This window comes from Dipodomys ordii, unplaced genomic scaffold (assembly GCF_000151885.1).
Source record: "Dipodomys ordii isolate 6190 unplaced genomic scaffold, Dord_2.0 Scaffold259, whole genome shotgun sequence".
NCBI classification, from domain to species: domain Eukaryota; kingdom Metazoa; phylum Chordata; class Mammalia; order Rodentia; family Heteromyidae; genus Dipodomys; species Dipodomys ordii.
In genome coordinates, this window is record NW_012267475.1 from 561,736 (window position 1) to 584,722 (window position 22,987).

Genomic DNA, 22,987 nt, shown 5'->3' on the forward strand with positions numbered 1-22,987 from the left:
ATTCAAAGTGTGTTGTGATATGGTTCACACAAGAATATATTTTGGAGTCAGGTGATGGGGGTTAGAATCTGGACTTGACATTTATTTGCTTAATCTTTAAAAATAGTGCAAGTTTGGTATATTGGTGTACACCTGTAATCAAAACACTCAGGAGGGTAAAACAAGAGTATTTCAAGTTTGAGACCAGCCTGTGCTGACCCGGTCTCAAAACACTTAGGACTGGGGGTATAGCTAAGTGGCAGCATGCTTGTTCATTAGCATGCACAGGCATTTAATCCCAGCACCCCAAAAAAGAAAGAGGAGGTAAGGGGGAAAAAAAGAGGAAAGAAAGGGAGGGAGGAAAGTGTAAGGTCTGCACAAGGACAACTCCCAACCTCTTGGCTAAGTTTCCGCCCAGTATCTGTTACCTAGGTAACTTGCAGACATGGAAACAGTTACTTCCCTCTCCTGCTAGGTCACATCCTGGGCCACCTCTGGTCACATCCCTCCCATCTGACCTTAGGAGGGTCCCAGAACCTGAGGTCATGTCTGGATCCACTGTGGCCACACCTTTCCCCCACCAGACCACACCTCTTCCTGCCCCTGGCCTAGATAAGTCCTGGCCCAGGGGTGGGTCGCCCCTTTTCCTTTTCAGCCATGCCTCTCCACCATGCATGGAGGGGGCAGCAGTTCAGTAAATAAACTTCTTCTCCTGCCTGAATAGTGCGTGGTGTTCTCTTCATCGGCTATCTAATGAAACCTACCTATTTAATATACCTTACAGAAAGAATAAGGCAGAAGTAAAAAAGAGGTAAAATTTACATCACATAAAATGTGTAACAAAATATTTTGTAACTGTGCATTCAGTGGCATTGAGTACATCTATATTGTGCAACCATTACCGTGATTCAAATTCAGAACTTTCGATCACCCCAAACTGGCATTTTATACCTATTGAATGATGACTCCCTACACCACTTTTTCTAGTCTTATACCCATAGTTCTCTTTCTAAGTATTTGACTACTCTCATAATGGGGTAGTAGATGCTGAATAAGAAAATAAAATTCTCATGCTTTATAGCATATTAGGACAAGTATAGTTGACAAGTTAATTGGATGTTCAACATATCAAATAGAGAAACTTTTCACAATTTCTTCTACAAAGAAATGATGTTTGAGGTGACATGCCAATGATCCAAATGTGATCATCACACATTGTACCTATATATTGTAAAGTAACACTGTACACTACTAATCTGTATAATTAAACTACGTATCAACAAAATAAAAATGTATTTGACAAAAGAATTTGGCTTGCTCTGTGTCTAGGTGGAATTGTTACAAATTATTTACTTGGGGTCTTTCTGTTCTGTCTAGAATGAAATAATAAACTTATTTTCTTTTTTTGGGTGGGAGAGTTTGGGGGGAGGAGTCTGGTCGTGGGGCCTGAACTCTGGGCCTGGGCGCTGTTCCTCAGCTCTTCAGCTCAAGGCTAGCACTCTACCACTTGAGCCACAGCGCCACTTCCTGCTTTTTTTTTTCTTTTTCTTATGTGGTGCTGAAGAATCGAACCCAGGGCCTCATGCATGTAAGGCAAGCACTCTACCACTGAGCCACTTTGCCAGCCCAATAGACTTATTTTCTATTTTAATTGCCAGCTCATCAAAGACAGCAAGACTGTAAGATCATTTGAGAGAAAGTCTTTAATTCAGAGCTAACATTGCCATACTGCAGCACAGGAGGGTTTCTCCCAGCTGCTCACAATGAGTTGGGCAGCCTGCTTAGCCAGAAAGGGTTATGATAACTGTGACTGTGCCAATCCTAGCATTCCACTGATGCAAATGAAGGATTCTGTTTGCACCAATCATGGTATAGTCCCTGTCACTAAATCATAGGTCCTCCTTCTTCAGCTCCTCCTCCTTCTAGAGGTACCAGAGTTTGAACTGTCTACTCTTCCAGGTACAGGGGTTTGAACTCAAAGCTTCTCACACTTGTTAAACAGGAGCCCTGCCATCAGGGAAAGGAGGTGCTCATTCAACTGGCCTGGGTGCTGGTGGCTACTGTGGTCACAACAGCGTGCAATATGGCCTGCAATAGTGTGCAAGCTGCTTGCTAGCGCAGCACCTTTTGGAGCCACAATTGTACTTTGGGTGTTGTTGACATGAGGGCATTGTGGATGCCTGGCTAGCAGACTCCTGCTTAAGGCAGCTGGAGCTCTAAAAAGGGTCTGGAGTCCTGCTTAGGGAATTCATTCTCCCCAGTCCTTAACATTATCTCAGCACATTTAAAGGTAAAAGAGACTTCCAGAAGGGTGCATTAACAAAGGCTTCTCATCCATAGCCGTGCTTTTCAGTTTTTAACAATGCTGTAACAATGCTTAAATACAGAATCTGAATCTCGTATCATGTGTACTGCTGTAGCCAGCAGGGCGGACGCCACGCAGGGCGCCGCACCCCGAGCCCTCTAGAGGGCAGTCGCGGGCTTTCCGGAGAGCCCGCACAGGTCTCGCGAGACTGTCAGAAGTGCGTGGCGAGGCGTAGGAGGAGGGCGAGCTCTCGCGATAACTCTGCCTTCGGGCCTTAGGCTGGTCTCGAGGTGTCCCTGTTCCTCCTAGGTCCCTCTCGGCTCTTCGTGGAGACCTGCGAGCGGGTAAGAGCGGGGCGGCGGGCAGGCTCGGGGCTCCCAGCCCGGAGGAGTGAGCTCGAGGGCCGCTGGGGCCTCGGCCCGGAATGAGGCCTCTAAGAGCACCGTGCGTTCGGGCCTGTCTTTCTCCGCTCCCCCCCTACCCCCGCCCGCCGGGCCTGTCCTCCCCTGCCCCTCCTCACAGGTCCTCCCCGTGCCCTCCTCCCTCCCCCCGCCGGGCCTGTCCTCCCCATGCCCTCCCCACAGGTCCTCCCCGTGCCCTCCTCCCTCCCCCCACCGGGCCTGTCCTCCCCATGTCCTCCCCACAGATCCTCCCAGTGCCCTCCTCCCTCCCCCCGCCGGGCCTGTCCTCCCCTGCCCCTTCCCACAGGTTCTGGGCAGCCTTTTCTTGCTATATTGTCAGCTTACTCTCCTCCGTAAGGCCAGCCCCCACCTCTCTCTTTTGGAATATAGCCCATCCATCTTCACTTACTCTACTGTAGCTCCAGGCCCAAGGCCACCACCTCCTCCATTCTGTCCTTACCCTGGCTCAGGTGACTGACTGTCCTCAGTTTCCTGTGTCTCCTCCTTGGGTCTCTGGTAAGAGGTGGGGTTTGTTTTCTATAATGGATCGATCCAGAGCCTATAAATACAAAGAACTTGTTTGTTTGGGCATTTATTTTGGGGAGGAGGGAGGGCCTACCAAAATGCAGTGTTAACATCCTATTTAATTCTCCCAACAATTTCTAAAAGTAGTATGATTTTTCTCCCTTTGGCAGCTAAGAAGAAAAAGCTTGCTCATTCATTGATTTATTGTACCAGCAATCATTCATTTCAAAATGCTAATTTATTCATTGCTGTAGGCTCAGAGTGTTGTGAATGTAGCAATTAAGAAAACAATAGAGAACAAGCCCTGAATTCTGATGGTGGGAATAGTAATAATGTCAAGGATGTGTCATGGGTGGATGCAGTCAGGGATAACAGAAGTCGGAATGCTAGTTTAGAGTTCATCTTTTAAAAAATGTATCAGGCCAGTTTGTGTTGGCAGGTAAGGTTTGCCATAATAGCTGCTTTTGGATGGACTTGATGTTCCCTCATTCACTTGGTAATTTGGAATATGGCTATAAAACTGGAGTTAACTTCCCTGAGTGAGAACAGAACAGACAGTCATAGTTGGCTTATTTCTGTACTGGGATCCTCCTGTGACATTTTTGAACTTTATAAATGGAGGGACATTCATTTACTATTTGTGGCTCAGTAATGTTACTTGATTTGCTCTGTTTTTTTTTTTTTTTTTTTAAATCATATTGGGGCTTAAACTCAGGGCCTGGGCACTTCTCCTTTGTCCCTTGGCTTTAAATTTAGCTTAAGGGCCAGTGCTCTAGCACTTGATCCACACCTCCACTCATGGCTCGGCTTGTTAATTGTAAATAAGAGTCTCTTGGATTTGTTTGCTGGGGTTGACTTTGAACCATGATCCTCAGATCTCAGCCTTCTGTGTAGCCAAGATTACAGGCATGAGCCTTTAGTGCCTGGCCTTGATTTGCTCTTTTCAAGACTTTTCTAGCTCATGGAATTGTTCAGAGAAAGAATGAGATCGACATGAGTAACTTCACCTATGTTACTGCTTAGGACAATAATTTCCCTTACCTTTTGTTTCTCTGTTTACTTTTCTCTGAGTCTTTGTCTTGGGTTTCTAGGGAAAGTGCTAGATGTTGAAAGTTTTTATCATATTTTATTTAAATAAATTTCTACAATTACATTATTCCTCTTGGGAAAATATTTTCAAAAGTGGAAAAGCACAATGATAAAAGAAGGTAGTCTGTCAGAGCTGTTAGAATTACAAAGGACTTCCTACTCTTATTTGCATTTTATTGAGTACAACTGTGCTAGAATCTTAGGAAACTGCAGGGTTTTCATAAATGTCATGGACTAAACACATTCTCTATTTGAGAGCCTCTTGTTAGTGATTCCTAGCATTGTACTTTTATTCATACAGCTTAGCATACTGGAAGGAATTCAGTCAATTGCTGCTGCTGGGCTTCTTTCAAAAATAACTCTCTTATTTAAAAAAATAGTATTTTCTACTTTTGGTTGGTTATTGAATGATAAATTGTCTTCTAGATGGCAGATTTACCAGATATCATTAGTAAACAGTAAGTGGTTTAGGCCTGGGTTAGTTAGGTCTGGGTTGGCTTTACACTATGATCTTAAGATCTCATCCTCCTGAGTGGACAGGATTACTGGTAAGCCACCAGTAATTAAATACTAAGTATTTAATCAGGTCTTTAAAGAACCTGAGTGGCTGGGGGCTTTTGACTCAGACTTGGGATTATATCTTGGCTTTTCTACTTGGAAACTTGTTACTGTAAGCAATATGTTTAACCTTGTTAAGTCTTGCTTTGTGTGTGCTTATACTAGGGCTTGAACTCAGGACCAAGGTATTCTCCCTTAGCTTTTTTGCTCAAAGCTGGTACTCTACCACTTGAGCTCCATTTCTGGATTTTTGGTGGCTAGTTGGAAATGAAGCTAATGGACTTTCCAGTCTGGGTTGGCTTTACACTATGATCTTGAGCTCTCATCCTCTTGAGTAGATAGGATTACTGGTGTAAGCCACCAGCAACTGGTATCTTTTTTTGTTTTTGTTTTTTTGATGGTAATAATACCTTAAAGGTTTGTGAGGACTAACTGAGAAACTGTCTAAAAAAGGAAAAACTTCTAGTACACATTAGGCTAGATTTAAATATTTGCAGAATTTATTCACTTAGGAAGTAACTCTATAGCAAATAACTGCATAGCAAGGAACAAAGAGATAAAGTCCTTGCCTATGTGCAACTTACCTTGTAGTTTTTTTTTTTTCTGGAGATGGAACAGAAGATAAATGGTTTCTATATGTCAGATTGTGATATGTACTATAGAGAATAATGAAGTATATGACAGGGAGGGGAGTAAAGAGAGAGCCCTTTCAAAAACAATGCTAAATTCAGCAGTGAATTCAGTGCCTCTGTTCACATGTTGGTTAGCTGTGAAAGGCAAGCAAAGTGACCAACCTACTCAGCCCAGTGGCTCATACCTGTAATTGTAGCTACTCAGGATACAGAGATCAAAGATCATGGTTTGAAGGCAGGCTGGGTAGGAAAGTCTGTGAGATTCTTATTTCCAACTAACCACCAAAAATCAGAAGTGCCTCAAATGGTAGAGCCCCAGCCTTAAGCAAAAAAGCTAAGGGAGAGCACTTTGGCCCTGAGTTCAAGTCTCAGTACTGCCCCACCAGAAAAGGAGGACCAACCACTGGATGTGATGGTGCTTGCCCATAATCTCAGCATTTGAGAGGCTGAGATTGGATGATGATGATGAGATTGAGGCTAGTCTGGGCTACACAGCCAGACTTTGTTTTAAACAACAACAGCAACAACAAACAAAACAAAACAAAAACAGTCTATGTGTAAACTTTAGGATTAAGTTCTGCTTGGTGAGAGAATCATAGGTGTCCACAGCATTTGTTACTCTTTCTGCTCCTTTTTAGCTCTTCTAATATTTCTGTCCAAAGTTTCCACTTTGGCTTTGTGTTCATTCTTGGTAAATATACATTGTCTCAACATAGACCACATATTAACAGTGTAGAAGTCTAGCCAAGGAAGGTCAAAACAGCATCCACTTGGGTGCTGCAAGTAGTATGAGTACCTAATAGAGCACCTAGTAGAGCACCTAATAGAGCACCTAGAAGAGCACCTAGTAGAGCACTGTGCTTGTCAGAGCTGCCATGGTGTCCACCCACCTGTTTATTGTTAAATCACAGCACTGTAGTCATCATTGGTAGACTTGCACTCAAGCCTACACTGCTTCAGATCTTAACATGTCATGCCCACTTCCTGAATTAGATACATCCCTGGTAAGTGGACAAAATAATTATTCTGAGGGCACTGCTTTTACTCACCTGGCATGATGCACTGTACACCCTTAGCTATTCTTATCTGAAGTTGCCATTCCTGGGTTTTCTTAACTTGATGGTACAGTGGAACCGACAGGTTCCTTTTGGGGGCTAGGATTGTGTTACAGAACATTGAGTCTTAGGATTCCTCCTGCCTAGCATTAACTCTAGTGTTCTATAGATGTGACAATTTGTTCAACCAACTATGAATAACTGACAAAAGGATTAACTGTAAAGGGTTTTGGCTTGTTTGTCAATTTTAGTCTCCAGTAGGAAGTCCAGTCCCTTAATACTTGGACAATTAATTACAGCTCTCAAAAGAACATAATGTCAGGTATGTTTTGAGTTTCATTTTGGCGCATTATTTTGGTCTTCCAGACTTTAGAGGAAGGAAAATACTTTATCACTTGTTTGCTTCTGTGGAGAAAACCACAAGGGATTTATTATATGAAACCAGGGATAAAATGGTATTGTTGGTGAAGCTACATAAGTAACATGTTTTCCAGCTCTTGACTGTCTTAAGGCAAGATGTTCACATTGAAGATAGGTCATGACCCCAGTTTTGAAAGCCTACCAACCTTTTTATTGATGTCAATTGAAATTTCTGTGGACTGCAAAGTTTGAGGAAAATAAATATTTCTCTAGCTCATAAACCTGCTGTTATTTGTGGAGCTTCTGGGCTGAGCATTGTGGTCTGGCTGCCTAGAAACACTTTACCCCACTCTCTAGAATTTCAGTGGCAACACTCATACTAGTTTTGTCTTGTTTGAGGAAAACAAAACAAAACTAGGAATAGTTGTATAAAGCTTGGGATGTCTGAAATCCTAGCAAGCCGGAAGCTGAGGCGGGAGGATTGAGTTTGAGGCTAGCCTGGGCTACATAGTGAGATCCTGTCTCAAAAAAAAAAAAAAAAAAAAAGGACTAGAATGGGGGTTGGGAAGGTGGCTCAGTGGTAGAGTGCTTGCCCAGCATGCTTGAGGGCCTGGGTTCCTCAGCACCACAAAAGCAGAAAAAGGTGGAAGTAGCACTGTGGCTCAAGTGATAGCGCACTAGCCTTGAGCTGGAGAGCTGAGGGACAGCGCCCAGGCCCAGAGTTCAGGCCCCACGACTGACCAAAAAAAAAAATGTGGGGGGGTACTAAGATGGACAATATTGTCTAGATTGTTTTCTTGGCTTGCTAGGATATACAGGCTTTAAGGTTTATCTTTGGGCAGTGGGCAGACTAGTTTATGAGCATGGTAGCCCTCGGGTAGTACTGTGTACCTGTGTGGCCTAAACATTTTCATGAAGGTCATAAAGTTTCCATGAATTTTAGCCCATGTTCCTCCCATCTAACAGGTAGATAGCTAAGGTGCGGCAGCTTCTAAGCGAGGGCGCCAGGTTTAATGGGCAGCCCAGCTCTCCGCTGTGTCCGGAAACCTGCAGCTGGGCTGGGCAGCCGCCGGTGCGCTGTTGTCCTCTGGGAGGCCTGAGGCCACGCGCACGCGCACGCGCACGCGGGCTGAATGGGGGGAGGGGAACGTGACTGGGTTGCAGGTGGCAGTGTCTCCGGGTGAGGGGACGGGAGCCAGGAACAGCACGGCGAGGGCGGTCCTTCCCCGCCTGCTGGCCGCCTCACCACGGCCCCGCAGTGCCCCGAACACCGACGCGTCTTAAGGATCTGGGGTGCAGGCCGGGTGGGGCATTGCGGGTGGTGAGCCGGGCGGGCGGGGCGGCCGAAGCAGCAGCTCCGCCCACAGCGGAGCGGGGCGGGGCGGGACGGGGCGGGACTCAGGCTCGACCTGCGGACGCCCTCGGGAATAAAGGGGCCGTGTCTGGGAAGCGGCTGCTCCTCGGAACGACGACCCAGGCAGGCACTGGCTGGAGCACGGTTGCCGCCTCAGGTAGGGACAGCGCCCAGGCGGGTCCGACGCCCCAGGTAGGCAGGGGTCCCGCACCGGGCCGCCGCGGGCCCTGGTCCCCGGCGCCGTCTGCGGGATTGGCGTGCGGGGGTGGGGCTGCGCTCCTGCGCACGCGCGTGGCGGCCGCGAACCCACGGTTGCGGCGGTGGAGAGCGGGACGAGCGGTTCCTCCGCGCTGCTCCTGCGAGGGGCGGTGAGAGGCCTAGGAAGCCGCCCGAGTCACTCTTGCTTAATTTTGCCGTTAGTTTTCTAGTTTTTGAACCAGAAACGCCTTCGTAATTCTGTCATTCGATGGTAGAATTTTGTGGTCGGTTTTCAGTTTTGCAGTTAACTTTTACGAGATTCGTGAAGAAACCCGAGCGCTAACCTGTAGTAAGTTACCACCGTCTCATCTAGCCCTGCCACACCCGCGGGGAGCTGGGCCTCCTGCCAGGCCGTGAGGTGTGGAGGTTAGCGGAACACACATGTACGCACACTGATCCCGCCGGGGCACAGAGGGCACGCCAGCCCGGGGCCAGTCCGGAGCCAGGCCAGAGCGGCCGTCAGAACTGATTTTTTTTTGGGGGGGGGGTCCGGTCGTGGGGCCTGAACTCTGGGCCTGGGCCCTGTCCCTCAGCTCTTCAGCTCAAGGCTAATGCTCTACCACTTGAGCAACAGCGCCACTTCCGGCTTTTTCTGCTTATGTGGTGCTGAGGAATCGAACCCAGGGCCTCAGGCATGCAAGGCAAGCGCTCTATCACTGAGCCACCTTCCCAGCCCCCAGAACTAATTTTGATGGGTCCTGAAGGCTGCCGTCCTAACTGGCTCCACTTGGCAGAATTTAACCTCAGTCCAGCCTTCTGCGTGTAGCTACTATGCCTATACTAGGTGTTTTTGTAGTGTTACCCAAGACAGATGATTCTGAAGAACCATAGTTTATTGAGAAATGTGAAAACAGACTATAAGTCTTTAGGAAAGAAGTTTCAGTAGTAATTTAAATTCTGCTGATGTCGAGTAAATTAATTTGATAATGCACTAAAAGAAGGAGAAGCCCATTAGGTTTGAGAACCCAGACTAGATCTTTAATGGCAGTGACCCTGGGCCTTAAGGTGTCACTTACATAAGAGATAGCTTATTATTATTATTACTATTTCTACTGAAGATTGAACCAAAGACCTCTAGCATCTCAACACATGCTGTACCAATTGAGCTACACACACCCCCAGCAAATTTGCTGTCTTTATATGTGGGTTATATATTTACAAAATAGTCACAGTTTGGAGGGAGTTTTGTGGTTGAACCTTATAATGACTTAGCTTCATTTGTGGTTAGTTGCTCAATGTAGGTTCCAAGATCTTTGACCTTCATAACTAGTTCTGTGAAAACATTGTCTAAGTGAGACATGTACATTTTATAGAAAAAAAAAACCTGTTGATGAAACTCCATTTCCTCCAGTTTGTGGGAAGGGTCTGTTCTCTCCTCTCCTTTACTCTTTCCCTCTACTCTAAAGCATAAGCACAGGGATCCTAGTAATAGGGAAGTTTTCAAATCAATGTGTCTCAAAAAATAAACATTTCAGACAACCCTACTTTGACGTGCTAAGGCAGTAGTTTGGATTATTGAGGTGAACAAAAGGACATTTTTAGCAATTTTTAGAATTAAGTTGGCTCAGTCTTTGTGCAGGTAAGAAAACAGACAAAAGTATACATGTTTGATATATCTTAGGAGATTTAGGCTGTTAAGTTTTTGGTCATAAGAGGGCTTCATTCTGAAATATTATATAGGTAAAGAATGGATGGGAGCCATTATTTAATTTTATTTTTTATTTTTTGTTGGTCGTGGGGCCTGAACTCTGGGCCTGGGTGCTGTCTCTCAGCTCTTCAGCTCAAGGCTAGCATTCTACCACTTGAGTCACAGGGTCACTTCCAGCTTTTTTGCTTATGTGGTACTGAGGAAACAAACCCAGGGCCTCATGCCTATAAGACAAGCACTCTTATCATGGAGCAACCTGCCCAGCCAGGGAGCATTTTTTATTACAGAAGCACCACTAAGTGTGAGTTTATATTGTTATTCTTTCTTAGAAGTTAGGTTTTGAAAGGGCAAGTGGTAGCCTGGGATGCCAGGGTCAGTGGCTTAAGTCAGGGTGTCCTGGTGGGGAAGGCCTTGCCAGATTGGGTTCGTTCTGCTTTCTATACAGTGAAGGTCATCCCAAGGTCTTGATTGGCTTTAAACACCTATTAGTACCAATTATGAAGCTAACAATTGGAGTAAGTCAGCACATAGGGGCTGGGTAAGTGCTTAGAGGCAGTTAAGGTCTCTCGTTACCCCAGTGCACTCTTTTCTATGTAGCTTTGGTTAAATTCAAGTTAAAGAAGACTTAGACCTATGCATAGATTTCAACATGCTGAAAATCAAATGGAATTGCTCATGCTAAATTTTCTCATTGCCAACCTGAAATTGTTATTTGATAACCTTACATGAAGTGTGAAGTAGAACGAGAACCTAGTCAACTTTTCCCCAGGCCAGCATTAGTTGGCATGATATTAAGTTCCCTCTGTTTTAATCCTTACACAAAGAAGTGACATAAAATAAACTGATGTAGGTTCTTTCCTCATTGTTCTAACCCTTTCCCTCCTCACAGGAACACAACTTCAGCCTGTTCTAAAAACAACCTCTTTTGCTCAGCCCTTTGAAACACTTGTCTTTTATGGAATATTGCCTAATTACAGAAAAAAGCCAATTAAGATCTGCAAGTTGATGTGATTTTGTCTTTTGATACTAGTATCATTGTCTCTTTTTTTCCAGAGGAAAAAGATCAGAGAGGTTGTTAGGAGCACCTGAGGTGTAAGCAGTAAACATAGCCTGAGGTCAGGTTGTCAGCCATCTTTTAGCTGGCTTGTTTGCTATGCTTGGACCTGAAGCAGTCAGTCAGTTACTGTTGAAAACAACTGCGTGGGCTATTACCCTTAAGTGTGTGTCTTCCCAAAGTTGGCTCAAACTCATGTTCTGAGCTGGCCTTGTAGTAGTCTTCTTAATCTTAGATCTGAACGTTCCCTCTTTATCACAGTACCAGTAATGACAAGTCTTTGCATCCCTCCTTTCTTGGTACCTGGGCTAATGAAGTCAACTGTTGACTGGGAGGGGAAGACTGAGCCAGCAAGAGTGCCAGACATTCTGGGAGTGGCCACAAAGACAGGTTTTCTTAGTGGCTGACAGTTGGGCTTTAAAAACTCAATATTCTAGCTGGGTACTGATGGCTCACTTGTGTATTCCTGTTTTAGGAGGCTGAGCTCTGAGGATCAAAGCCACCCTGGGGCAGGAAATTCCATGGTAGAGGTGTAGGACAAGTGGTAACAAAAAAGCCAAGCAAGAGCTGAGGCCCTGAGTTCAAGCCCCAGAACTGACTTCTACCCCCCAACCCCAAGAAAGACCTATACTCTAACAAAATGACTGTTTTGAAGGATAATACTTTGAGATTAAAAAGCAACACTACGAATCCATTTTGAAATTTTTTAATATTGTGGTACATTCTGCCCATAGCTGATAAGGGGAAAGTCCACCATACTATTTTGACTGTAGTCTCTGGTTAGGCAGTTATACAGCACTTGTGTTTGAAGAGATTTGTTTAGTAAGTAGTCTGCCCTGGTTACATTCAGTTAGCTCCTGTCTGTTCAGTGTTCTAGGGTTTTTGACAATTTTATTAGATTTGACCTTGGCAGCCATGGTGGTATTCCATACAAGTGATCTTTACCACATTGAAGAGTTTACTGCATTTGAAAGACAGCTAAGCACACTTCGCATGACACAGAGTATGGCTGGGTAATGAGGTAACCCCAGCTCTCCACACCTCTGGCTGACATCTACCTGTGCAGTCAGATGCTTTTCAAAGTGCCTACAATGTGTGCAGAGTGTACATGCCCCTGCTGTTCCATAGGCTACTTACTTGTGACAGTCAGTGGAGTAAGCACAGCTGTTGCCAAGGTCAGAAAAATTCCACAGAAACTCCTGACAGAGTGAATTGAGGAAGTTATCTTTTGGGGCACTGTGGGGAAACTAAAAAAAAGCAGAAGTAGCAGGGGAACTTTGGAGTGTCTTGAATTCTGAAGCTGCTGGCTTTTTTTTTTTTTTTTTTTTTTTGGTGAGATCGTTGAAAGAAAGGCTGTTCAGCTGTCCTCCCATCAGTTTCTTTTCTTATTTTATTTTTGGATGTTAATGGGCCTGAACTCAGGCCTGGGTGCTGTCCCTAAGCTTCTTTTTGCTCAAGGATGGTGTTCTACCACTTTGAAGTACAGCTCTACTTCTTTTTTTCTGGTGGTTAGCTAGAAATAAGTCTTACTGAAATTCCTACCTGGGGCTGGCTTTGAACTTTGACCTTCAGATCTCAGCCTCCTATGCAGCTAGGAATTACAGGGGTGAGTCACCAGTGCCTGGTGTCCATCAGTTTACATCTAAGAGTGTGACTCTTGCTACTTTTGTCCTTGGCACCTCCCCCCCCCGCCCCCCACTATGCTGGGAGCTCTAAACCCCATCTTGAAGACACAGTGGAGATAAATCAGGTTTCCTTTTGTCTCAGATGGTCAGCCAGCTATTTGGAGGGCTTTGTCTGAGGTGGTTGTCTTTGGGACTGTTAGAATGTTCTTCATGGGTGATCTGATAATGTCTTCTGAAATCCTTTTGCCTAATAGAGCTCTTCTGAGCAAGCCTAATTCTTTCATTTATCAGGTGTCCAAATATTTGAGAGTAGTAACCATGTCCTGGGAGGGTAGTTACCTCTTATCTAGGCCAAACAGCCTTCCTTTCTGCAGAAGTTTTTCATGGGTTTGAGGTCAATTTCCCTTTTTTGAGCACCCTCTCCCCTGAGGTATGTTACCCACAAATAAACTTGAGTCTTATCACAGAACAAATTATTCCTGTGACTTTTGGTAAATGCAACCAAATAGTATGTAAGTTTTCCTCAGATTTGACACAGTACGAGTTACATGGGGCTTTCTTTCAGTGGTAGATCTCCATTCTAAAGAAAGAAGGGAGGAAGGAAGGAAGGAAGGAAAAAAAACTGTAACCCCTCTGTACATCACCTTTAAAATAACAAAAACATTTTAAGGAGGCCTAAAAAAAAATTTCTGGTTTGTTGCTCTTAGTCAAGTGCAAGTATTTACCTCTTTTTGGGGGTGGGGGTTGGTCATGGGTCTTGAACTCTGGGCCTGGGTGCTGTTCCTGAGCTCTTCAGGTCAAGGTGAGTGCTCTACCATTTGAGCCACAGCACCACTTTTTTCTGATACACATATTCACATCTAAAGTGTTATAAAAAATATGTATAGAATTTTATAGCAAGAGCAGAGGTGGAGGAGAGGAGGTGGAAGAAGCATTATGCATTGAATGTCCTGTGTGCTGGGTCCTGGGTAGGTCATTAATGAGAACTGGTGGAATGATCATTTGAATGTGGATGGAAAGGTGGTTTGGGGTTATAAATAGCCTGCTATTTGGACTTTCTTTTCTCTTTTTAAGGAACAGTGAGCAGAATGAACACCCTCCAGGACCAGAGTGGCTGCTCCAGTAACAAAGAACCTCTTTTGAGGTGTAGTGATGCAAGGAGGGACTTGGAGCTTGCTATTGGTGGAGTTCTCCGTGCTGAACAGCAACTTAAAGATAACTTACGAGAGGTGTGATATGTGCTTTTGTCTTCATTTGGACTCATCTTAGAGTACTGTGCAGTATTCGGCCAAGGACTTGGCGTCCTAGTCTAGACTAAAAAGTTTGACCCATATGGTGTATTTAATTGTTTAACCCTAGTCAGCTGCCTGGCATGTTGGTCCCTTTGATCTTAAGAGGAAATAAGGCAGATGCTAGCATCTGCACTCTACACTTCCCCACAGTTTTGTTTAGCATGCATTTCTCACTGCTCCTGTGTTGCCCCTGCATCAGGCCCTGTTATCACTGAAAAACAAGGAAGGGAGCCCCACTTAGTTCGTCCTCATGATGTGTGAGGAGCCACATGTGCATAGTTCTGTCAATCCCCCCTGAAGTGTGTTAGTTCCAGTTGTATTCTGTTGAGTGGACAACTAGTACTTGAATTTGAAACAAAACATGATTACATAGGAAATACGTTTTATGCAATAATGAAGTAGATGCTCATGAATGGTTCATAGCTGCTGTATTTAGAACATGTGTGGATCACCGTTTACTCCCTATAAATGTTTGGTTTATAAGTTACATACAGTGTCCACCCTAACGGTCTTGTAGCTATTGCCTTATATTACAGCTTTGCTAAGTTGGCCTCCTGTAAATGACAGCTGATTTTACACATGACAAAAGGGGTAAGGGCCAGACATCAGTCTTTGTTTGCTGGTGAGCTTGTAAAGCTATGTTTTAAAATTAGATGGGAAATGAGAGGGATTAATACCTCTTGCCTATCTTTATATTTTCTCCCGATTACTTTAGAACACTTAAAATCAAATCCTTTTAGGAAGAAAGATTTTAGAGCTTAAGTATACCTTGATGGCTGGAGAGAGAGAGAGAGAGAGAGAGAGAGAGAGAGAGAGTGTGTGTGTGTGTGTGTGTTGTGTCTGTGTGTATCTGTGTCTGTGTGCATGTATACACCAGTCCTAGGGTTTAGATGCTGTCCCAGAGCTTTTTCACTCAAGGCTAGTGTTCTATCACTTGAGCCATAGCTCCACTTTTGGCTATTTTGGCGGTTAATTGGAGATAACAGTCTCATGGACTGTTCCTTTTCCATGTTGGCTTTGAACTGGGATCCTCAGTTCTTAGCCTTCTAAGTAGCTGGGATTACAGGTATGAGCCACTGGTGCCCAGCAATGGCTGGGGTTTTAAAACCAGAAATCATAGGAATTTGTGGGGTGAGCTTACAGGCTTGAAGCTGGAAATTATAGGCAGAGTTTTGAGTCTGTGCTTTTTTGTGGGGAGTCACCCATAGGTAATTGGACAATCAGAAGGATATCTGACCCATGAAAGTTTCTAAACCTTATTGTTTGCAGGAAACCTCCCTTAGGCATCTAACACCAGGGAAACCAATGTGTTTTCTAGGTGAAGGCCCAGATTCACAGCTGCATCAGTCGCCACCTGGAATGCCTTCGGAGCCGAGAAGTGTGGCTGTGTGAGCAGGTGGATCTCATCTATCAGCTTAAAGAGGAGACGCTGCAGCAGCAGGCTCAGCAGCTCCACTGGGTAAGCAGCTGCACACTAGAATTGGTCTGAGTATAGACTCTGGTTTCCAGAGGATATCTTCTTCATAATGCAGCATTAATATAAATCAGATAAAATTTAATCTCTCTGGGTTTAAACTCAGGTCACTGTGCTACCACTGGAACCACATTTTAGACCTTTATGCTTTTTTTGGATAGGGTCTCCCTTTTTTTTTCCCCCCAGCCTTGGACTGTGATCCTCTTGTTGTGGCTTTCCATATAGCGACCATACCTACTTTATGATTCATATGAGGAATTTTGCTTATTTTGCCTAGACTGGCCTAGAATTGAAATACTCCTGATCTTGGCTCTGAGTAGATGAGAATACAGGCACAAGTCACTGTGCCCAACCCCCTAAAAGTTTAATCTAGATGCTGTTTGTTATCTTAGTTACTTCACTGTAACTGCCTGACTTTTTCTTGTAGTTATTGGGCCAGTTCAATTGTCTTATTCACCAGCTGGAGTGTTCCCAAAACAAAGACCTAGCCAATCAAGTCTCTGTGTGCCTGGAGAGGTAAAGACCCCTTTTATTGTTTTTATTTCTGGCTTTTTTTCTTCAGTATAAGAAAGTCAATTTGCAATTCTTTTCATATGTTGGTTTAACTTGACATTTCTCTTCTTGTGATAAGATCATGTTTTATGTACTTAGACTTTCTGATAAATGAGTAAACCATCTACTTTTAAGTTTCTTAGAAAAGTCTAGTCATTTCAAAATTATACATATTCCTTGAAAACTTTTAATTAAGTGTTGTAAATTAAATTTTTGTTATTTGTATTTTTACCTAGACTGGGCAGTTTGACTCTGAAACCTGAAGATTCTTCTGTCCTTCTCTTTGAAGCAGACACAACTTCTCTGCGCCAAACCATCACCACCTTTGGGTCCCTTAAGACCATTGTGAGTAGATTGAGCTTGGGTGTTACATAGGGTGCCTCTCTGGGTTCTGACCCCACAGGTCTGTTCACCAAGTTATTTTTACTATGCAGCAGTAACCTACAGAAGCTTCCTGTTCTGATTACGATGAGCATCTCATTAATAAGTGCATTAGGCTGGCAGTTCTTACACTGTACTATTATCTCATTGGTAATCTTTGAATTTGTCTTTTATCTCTTTAAATTCTGGACATTTTCTTTTTATAAACTTTATGGCTTTTTCTCATTTGGGTCTTGTTAAAAGTAGTGGTACTACCAAACCTAGTGTCAGTCCTTATATGATAATAATAGAACTCTCAGATTGGATAATTCCTTTTCAAATTTAGAATTGTAGTTTCACTTTTTTTGGCGGGAAAGTGGCATAAACATGCTTAAATGGTTTTAATTTTATAGCAAATTCCTGAGCACCTGATGGCTCATGCCAGTTCATCAAATTTTGGGACCTTCATAGAGAAAAGAAGTTATGTCTCAATGCCAGAGCAGGTAAAAATCTCATTTTGGTTCTGATAATTGAGTCACTGTAAAAAAGCTGCCAGTTTATATAGGTGACTGCTTAAAGCATTTAGTGAAATAGAAATTTAGTTGTTAAAATAAGAGAAGGCACTCCATCATTTCATAGGAAATGATCAATTATTATCTTATTGGTATTGGCTTTCTCTTGAGGATCCTCATTCTAATTCAAAGATTTTTGTTTTGTTGTTTTTTGTTTTAATGTTCCTGGGACTTGAACTCAAGGGCTTTATGCTTGGTAGGCAGGTACTCTAGCACTTGAGCCATGTTCCCAGCCCTGAGATGACTTATTGCAAAATCAAGGTGAATAAAAAAGATCTAGATATTTGAATTGAGAACTCTTAGAGATTTTTATTCCTTATTTTAAGTTTATAAGAACTGAGGCTCAGGGAAGGCATGTGACCTAATCAGTCAGTAGCAACCTAGGAACCTGTGTCTCCTGTTTTTCTGATGAACTTTCTTATGAACATTTAATAATACCTGGTTAAGCAGCAAAGTTTATGTGACTTCCAGAAGTTGGCATCCAGTAGCACTGTTCTTCCTCTCAGTGAATGGCTTCTTGGAAGCAAACCTGCTAGTGGCTGGCACGATCCTTACACACCCAGCACTAACCCTCAAGACTGGCTCACCCAAAAACAGACCTTGGCAAACAATCAGGTATGTGGCTGCCATTACTGTTTGTAATGTAGATACTATGGTAGTTACTAATCTGGAAACATGGTATGTGTGTGTGTGTGCGCGCGCGCGTGTGTGTGTGTGTGTGCGCGCGCATGCGTGTGTGCACGTGTCTCATGCACGTGTCTCGGATGTGGGGCTTGAACTCTGGGTGTGGGCACTGTCCCTCAGCTCTTCAGCTCAAGGCTAGCACTCTACCACTTGAGCCACAGTGCCACTTCCAGCCTTTTCTGCTTATGTGATGCTGAGGAATTGAACCCAGGGCCTCATTCATGCGAGGCTAGCACTCTACCACTTGAGCCACAGCACTACTTCCGGTTTTCTGGTGGTTTATTGGAGAAAGAGTCTCACGGGCTTTCCTGCCAGTGCTGGCTTTGAACTGTGATCCTCAGATCTCAGCCTCCTGAGTGGCTAGAATTACAGGCATGAGCCACTGGTGCCCAGCTGGAAACATCATGAATTACAAAAGGAACATCTCTTTATTTTAGAATGCTTAGCAAATAATTTATAAAGATAATACAAGCCCATAATCCCTACATGTGTACTTTTTCTGTACATATACTTTTTGAAAATAATTCTGTAAGCTCTGCTTTGGTGTGCATATTTTTTCCTACAATTATAACTTGAATATATTTTTTTTCTATAGAACATTTCATTGTTTGGCTAGAACTTAGATTCCAGTTTTTCTAGACATAAAACTCCCTTAAAACATTTAGGAGCTACTTATCTATGTTCATTCTTATTTCCTTAGGAGTAAATTGCTAACCCTTTGGTTAGATACATCTTGCCAATTTTACTTTCTAGGAAGTTTGTAACATTTGATAGTCCCACTACCAGATATTTATTTGCCATTAAACCTCTTTAACAGTAGGATTCATTTATGAGATTGTTTCTTCTCTGAACTTGGCATACTTTTGCTTTTGAATCTTTTGAATTTCTGAGGCATGAGCACTTTTTTAGAATTGTTCAGTGACTTGTCCAGTCTATTTATGAAGGCATTATGTAGAGGTGCTAGTCTTTTTCTGATTTTGTCAAATAAGCTACAATATTTAGCTTTCATTTTGTACTTGAAAACTTAAGAAAATGTAATTTATGTAGTCATACATATTTAATAATCAAAAAGAAATCTCTTACCTCTTTGCTTTGCATACTTGAGAATACTGAGCAAGTTAGTGTATAAACAATGGCAATCATAATTACTCTGGCAGACTAATGTTGTGTTCATCTTATGTAGACTTCTACCGGAGCCTGCAGTTTCTTCAGTAATATCTGGGGTAACCTGAAGGGTTTAGAAAACTGGCTCCTGAAGAGTCAGCAACAAGAAGGTCCTGGAAAGCCAAGTTCCCAGAAGTGTAACAGCTGTTCTATCAATGAAGGTGAAAAGGCAGAAGATCTAGTGCTCCTTGATGAAGATGAGATGGACCTGTCAGATTGGCTGGTGACTCCTCAGGAACCTTGCAAGCTTGAGAAGCCTGAGAATGGCAGCCATGAAACCAGTGAAAAAATTAAGCTCTTGTTCCAGGTGTTCCAGGAGCCCTACAGTGTGAATGATTGGCTTGTCAAGCCTGACTCCTGTACCAACTGTCAGGGTAACCAGCCCAAAGGTGTGGAGATTGAAAACCTAGGCAATCTGAAGTGCCTGAATGACCACTTGGAGACCAAGAAAGCACTGTCCACCCTCAGCATTACTGAGGATTGGCTTGTTCAGAGCCATCAGGACACATATAAAGTAGAGGAAGTATGCAAAGCCAACGAGCCCTGTACAAGCTTTGCAGAGTGTGTGTGTGATGAGAATTGTGAGAAGGAAGCTCTGTGTAGGTGGCTTCTGAAGAAAGAAGGGAAAGATAAAAATGGAATGCCTGTGGAAGCCAGACCTGAGCCTGGGAATCACCAAGAATCCCTAAATGTGTGGCTCTGTCCTTCCAGAAAAGAGGTAACAGAACAAGCTAAGGCACCCAGAGCCCTGGCTCCTGCCCGAGTTTCCGATTCCTTCCAAGCCATATGGAATAGTTCCTTATCAGAGTGGCTTACCAGGTCTAGTGCTGAGGACAGAGCTGGCAAACAAAAGCTTCAGAGCCCTATGACTACTTCCTGGAGTCCCTTTAACACTGCTGATTGGGTCTTGCCAGCCAAGAAGGTGGGAAACCTGAGCCAGTTATCTACAGGAGAAGACAAGTGGCTACTTCGAAAGAAGGCCCAGGTGAGACACATCAGAATTGCTCTGGCTGACCTTGCCAGATCCTTAAATATGTTACAAGCTTAATTGGCAGAGGAAGTAATTTTGGTACTTGGTTACAAATGTTCAAATTTATTGATGCACTTCTCAGCCCTCCCCACCCCTCTTCTGCAAACTAACAAACAAGGCCTGTTTTGCTGCTATCCACATTGAAGACTTGGGGTACAAATAAACAATTGCTGCCTTTGCTCTTGGTTATAAGAATGATGAATATTTGCTTTTTTTCTTTAGGGCAAACTATTTGGGAGGGGAATTTAAGCCAGTCTCTTGTTAGTCCAGCTGTCCTGAAGCAACCCATCCCTTTTGTCTTTGTGCAGGAAGTATTTCTTAACTCACCCCTACAAGAGGAACATAACTTTCCCCCAGACTGTTACGGTCTCCCAGCAGTTTGTGATCTCTTCACCTGTATGCAGCTTAAAGTTGATAAAGAAAAGTGGCTATATCGAACTCCTCTACAGGTGAGCACAATGTCACCACTGCATTAGATTGTAGTTTCTTCCCACATATGAAGTCATGCTTTGCTCTCTGAGGTTTATTATTATGTAGATAGGAGAGGAACTCCTAACAATTTCAAACACTGGACTTAATGTTCTAACTTAGCATATATGAAAGTGACTTTTCAAGATGTAACTTCAAATCCTGGGTGGATCATAATTCTAAGAGTCGGTTTTAAGGTAGGGAGAATTTCTCTAGTGAGGTGACTTATCTGTGGACTTTTTTTTTTTTTTAAACAGATGTGATGGAATGGATTGTGAGAGTCGAACAGCTTTTCTGCAGATTATCACACATCCACGAGCTGAGTGACTGCAGTTTGCCAAATCATTGTATTTCTAGGTCTGATCAATGAGCTTACTTCTTTTATGTCTGACTTTAAACTAGTGAAGTCATCAAATTATGAGTTGCTTTATAAAAGAAAGGCTATTTGTTGATGCTGAGGTGACAGTCTTTCTTACTGAAGTATTCACTTAGTACACCCACCTCTCCCCACTAGAAATACAGCATCTTGGTGGGCAGGTTTTCACCAGCTTCCACAGCTCAGATTGAGTGGTTACTAGAACAACAAAAACACTGTAGTTTTAGAAGTGAAGTATTTTATAATCAAGGTGCGCTAGTGTCTCCTAAAGCCAGTAAACTTCTCAAACCTTTTGACTGCCCTTTAGATACTTCTTTTGCTATGGGCTTTCTTCTAGTGGTCCAAAAACAAGTGATTATTCTGTTCAATTAATTTATAGGATAGTTCACACAAGTAATTAACCTTGTCAATTTAGTAGGTTTTGTTCTTAATGACATTAACTATCAGACATTTTAGCCTACATGTTATTTCTATTAATTTTTCATTATTTGAAATGCAGTTACTGAAGATTTTGCCTTTATTCCTTTCTCTGAATGTTATTAAAGTATCCATTGAGCTGTTTGAGGACTCTTGTTTCAGAACCATTTTCAAGGTAGTCTTGGCTTCTGTCATCATATACAGACCTTATATGCTTTAAAAGAATCCCAGCGCTAAGAGAAAAAGGTGAGAGTTGGAAATCTAGTACTTGAATCAGTCATTACCCTAGGATTACTGGTGCATCCTGTGTAAATGGAATCTAAGCTTGACACCTGGTGCTTTTAACTGGGGATAAAGTCGAAGTCCTATCACTGCAATCAAGTGTTCCTGAATCTCCCAAATAGTACTGTGTGAACAGGCTGTTTTAAACACTTGTGCCTTGGGGTGCTTATTGAAACTTTATGAAAACTGTTGACATTTTATCAACATCCTTAAGTTTCTTTGTAGGAGAGAAGTGGGATTTATGTTTAAAAGTTCTCTGCAAGATCTCAACTGCCTTTTGGGCTTTGAAACTATCAAACTTCCTAACTGCCTACGTTACTGGAAATACTTCAGTGACACAGTTGACTCTGCCATACAGTTTTACTACAACTCTTTGAACCACAACTATAAAGAGCCTTTATTGTCTTCTCCTCCCCCCCCCTCAGATACCATTGAGAATTACTAACATAAAGGTGGTGGGTTCAAACCAACTTGAGTCTTTCCAGCATCTTAGGTTGCAGAAAATTTTGTGGTTTCTCTTTTGAGCTCTTAAACACTGTATTTTACATTATTAATCACTATGCTGACAAGTATGTGAAACATTCTTTTGCATTGATGCATTTTATACCTCTCCATTAAAAGCATAACAGCCACACCATGGTCGTATGTGTCTTTATGAAACTGGTGTCTTTATGAAACGGATACGTTGTTTGGAAGTACGTGATAACCTTTGGTTAGAATATAGCCATGAAACAATTTAAACATATAAATGTGTATATTTCTCTATCAGCATAACTTATGAATCTTAAGTTAGCAAAGTACAGGTAATTACTTCCATTTCAACTTTCTCCCCCCAAACTCATTCAAATCTACTTTATGGAGCTTAACACCATAAATGTCACCATTTTCTTTTACTGAGTATGTGCTTTTTTCCAACTGCACAGCTCCAAGTTCCTTAGTATTACTGTTTCTGTGTGTACTCTGCAGTGTAGTTTACTTATTAATTTCATCTTTTGGATAAGAAAACAAACTCAAATAGCTTGCCTTTAGCTTTACAAGTCTTCTTAGAAAAACTGCAGCCCACAATTATTTCCAGAAAGGAGTGAATTACTGTCTACAGCATGCTCCAATAATGATTAACCATACCCTGAGGCTGCTTAATGTCAGCTGTTGGGAGAAAAAAAACCTTACCCAAGCTGTTAATGGCAGCAGTAAGCCTTCAATTCAGTATAAACAGGGAAAATATATTTTCTTTTGAACTGGTTTAGGCAAGAAAAAAAATAAGCCAAGAGTAACTTATTTTTTATTTCTTTGTTGGTTGTGGGGCTTGAACTCTGGGCCTGGGCCCTGTCCCTCAGCTCAGGGCTAGCGCTCTACCACTTGAGCCACAGTGCCACTTCTGGTTTTCTGAATGGTTTATTGGAGATAAGATCACAGCCTTTTCTGCCAGGAGTGGCTTTGTACTGTCCTCAGATCTCAGCCTCCTGAGTAGCT

The 22,987-nt window shown here is 43.0% G+C and overlaps 1 protein-coding gene across 3 annotated transcripts; it reads left to right on the forward strand.

Moving 5' to 3' along the window:
- The first annotated feature begins 2,547 nt into the window (after positions 1-2,547).
- On the forward strand, positions 2,548-22,146 carry Ncoa4 (nuclear receptor coactivator 4). 3 transcript variants are annotated; one of them, XM_013036213.1, is made up of 10 exons: positions 2,548-2,628; positions 13,918-14,072; positions 15,454-15,594; positions 16,037-16,125; positions 16,398-16,506; positions 16,935-17,024; positions 17,565-17,708; positions 18,961-19,926; positions 20,280-20,420; positions 20,697-22,146. In XM_013036213.1, the coding sequence occupies exons 2-10, from the start codon at positions 13,932-13,934 to the stop codon at positions 20,700-20,702; spliced, it is 1,827 nt and encodes a 608-aa protein (XP_012891667.1). In that variant the 5' UTR covers positions 2,548-2,628; positions 13,918-13,931; the 3' UTR covers positions 20,703-22,146. The 3 variants fall into 3 exon arrangements, with proteins under 3 accessions (XP_012891667.1, XP_012891669.1, XP_012891670.1); XM_013036215.1 differs by lacking the exon at positions 2,548-2,628 and adding an exon at positions 8,320-8,415; XM_013036216.1 differs by lacking the exon at positions 2,548-2,628 and adding an exon at positions 8,339-8,450.
- The last annotated feature ends 841 nt before the right edge of the window (positions 22,147-22,987 follow it).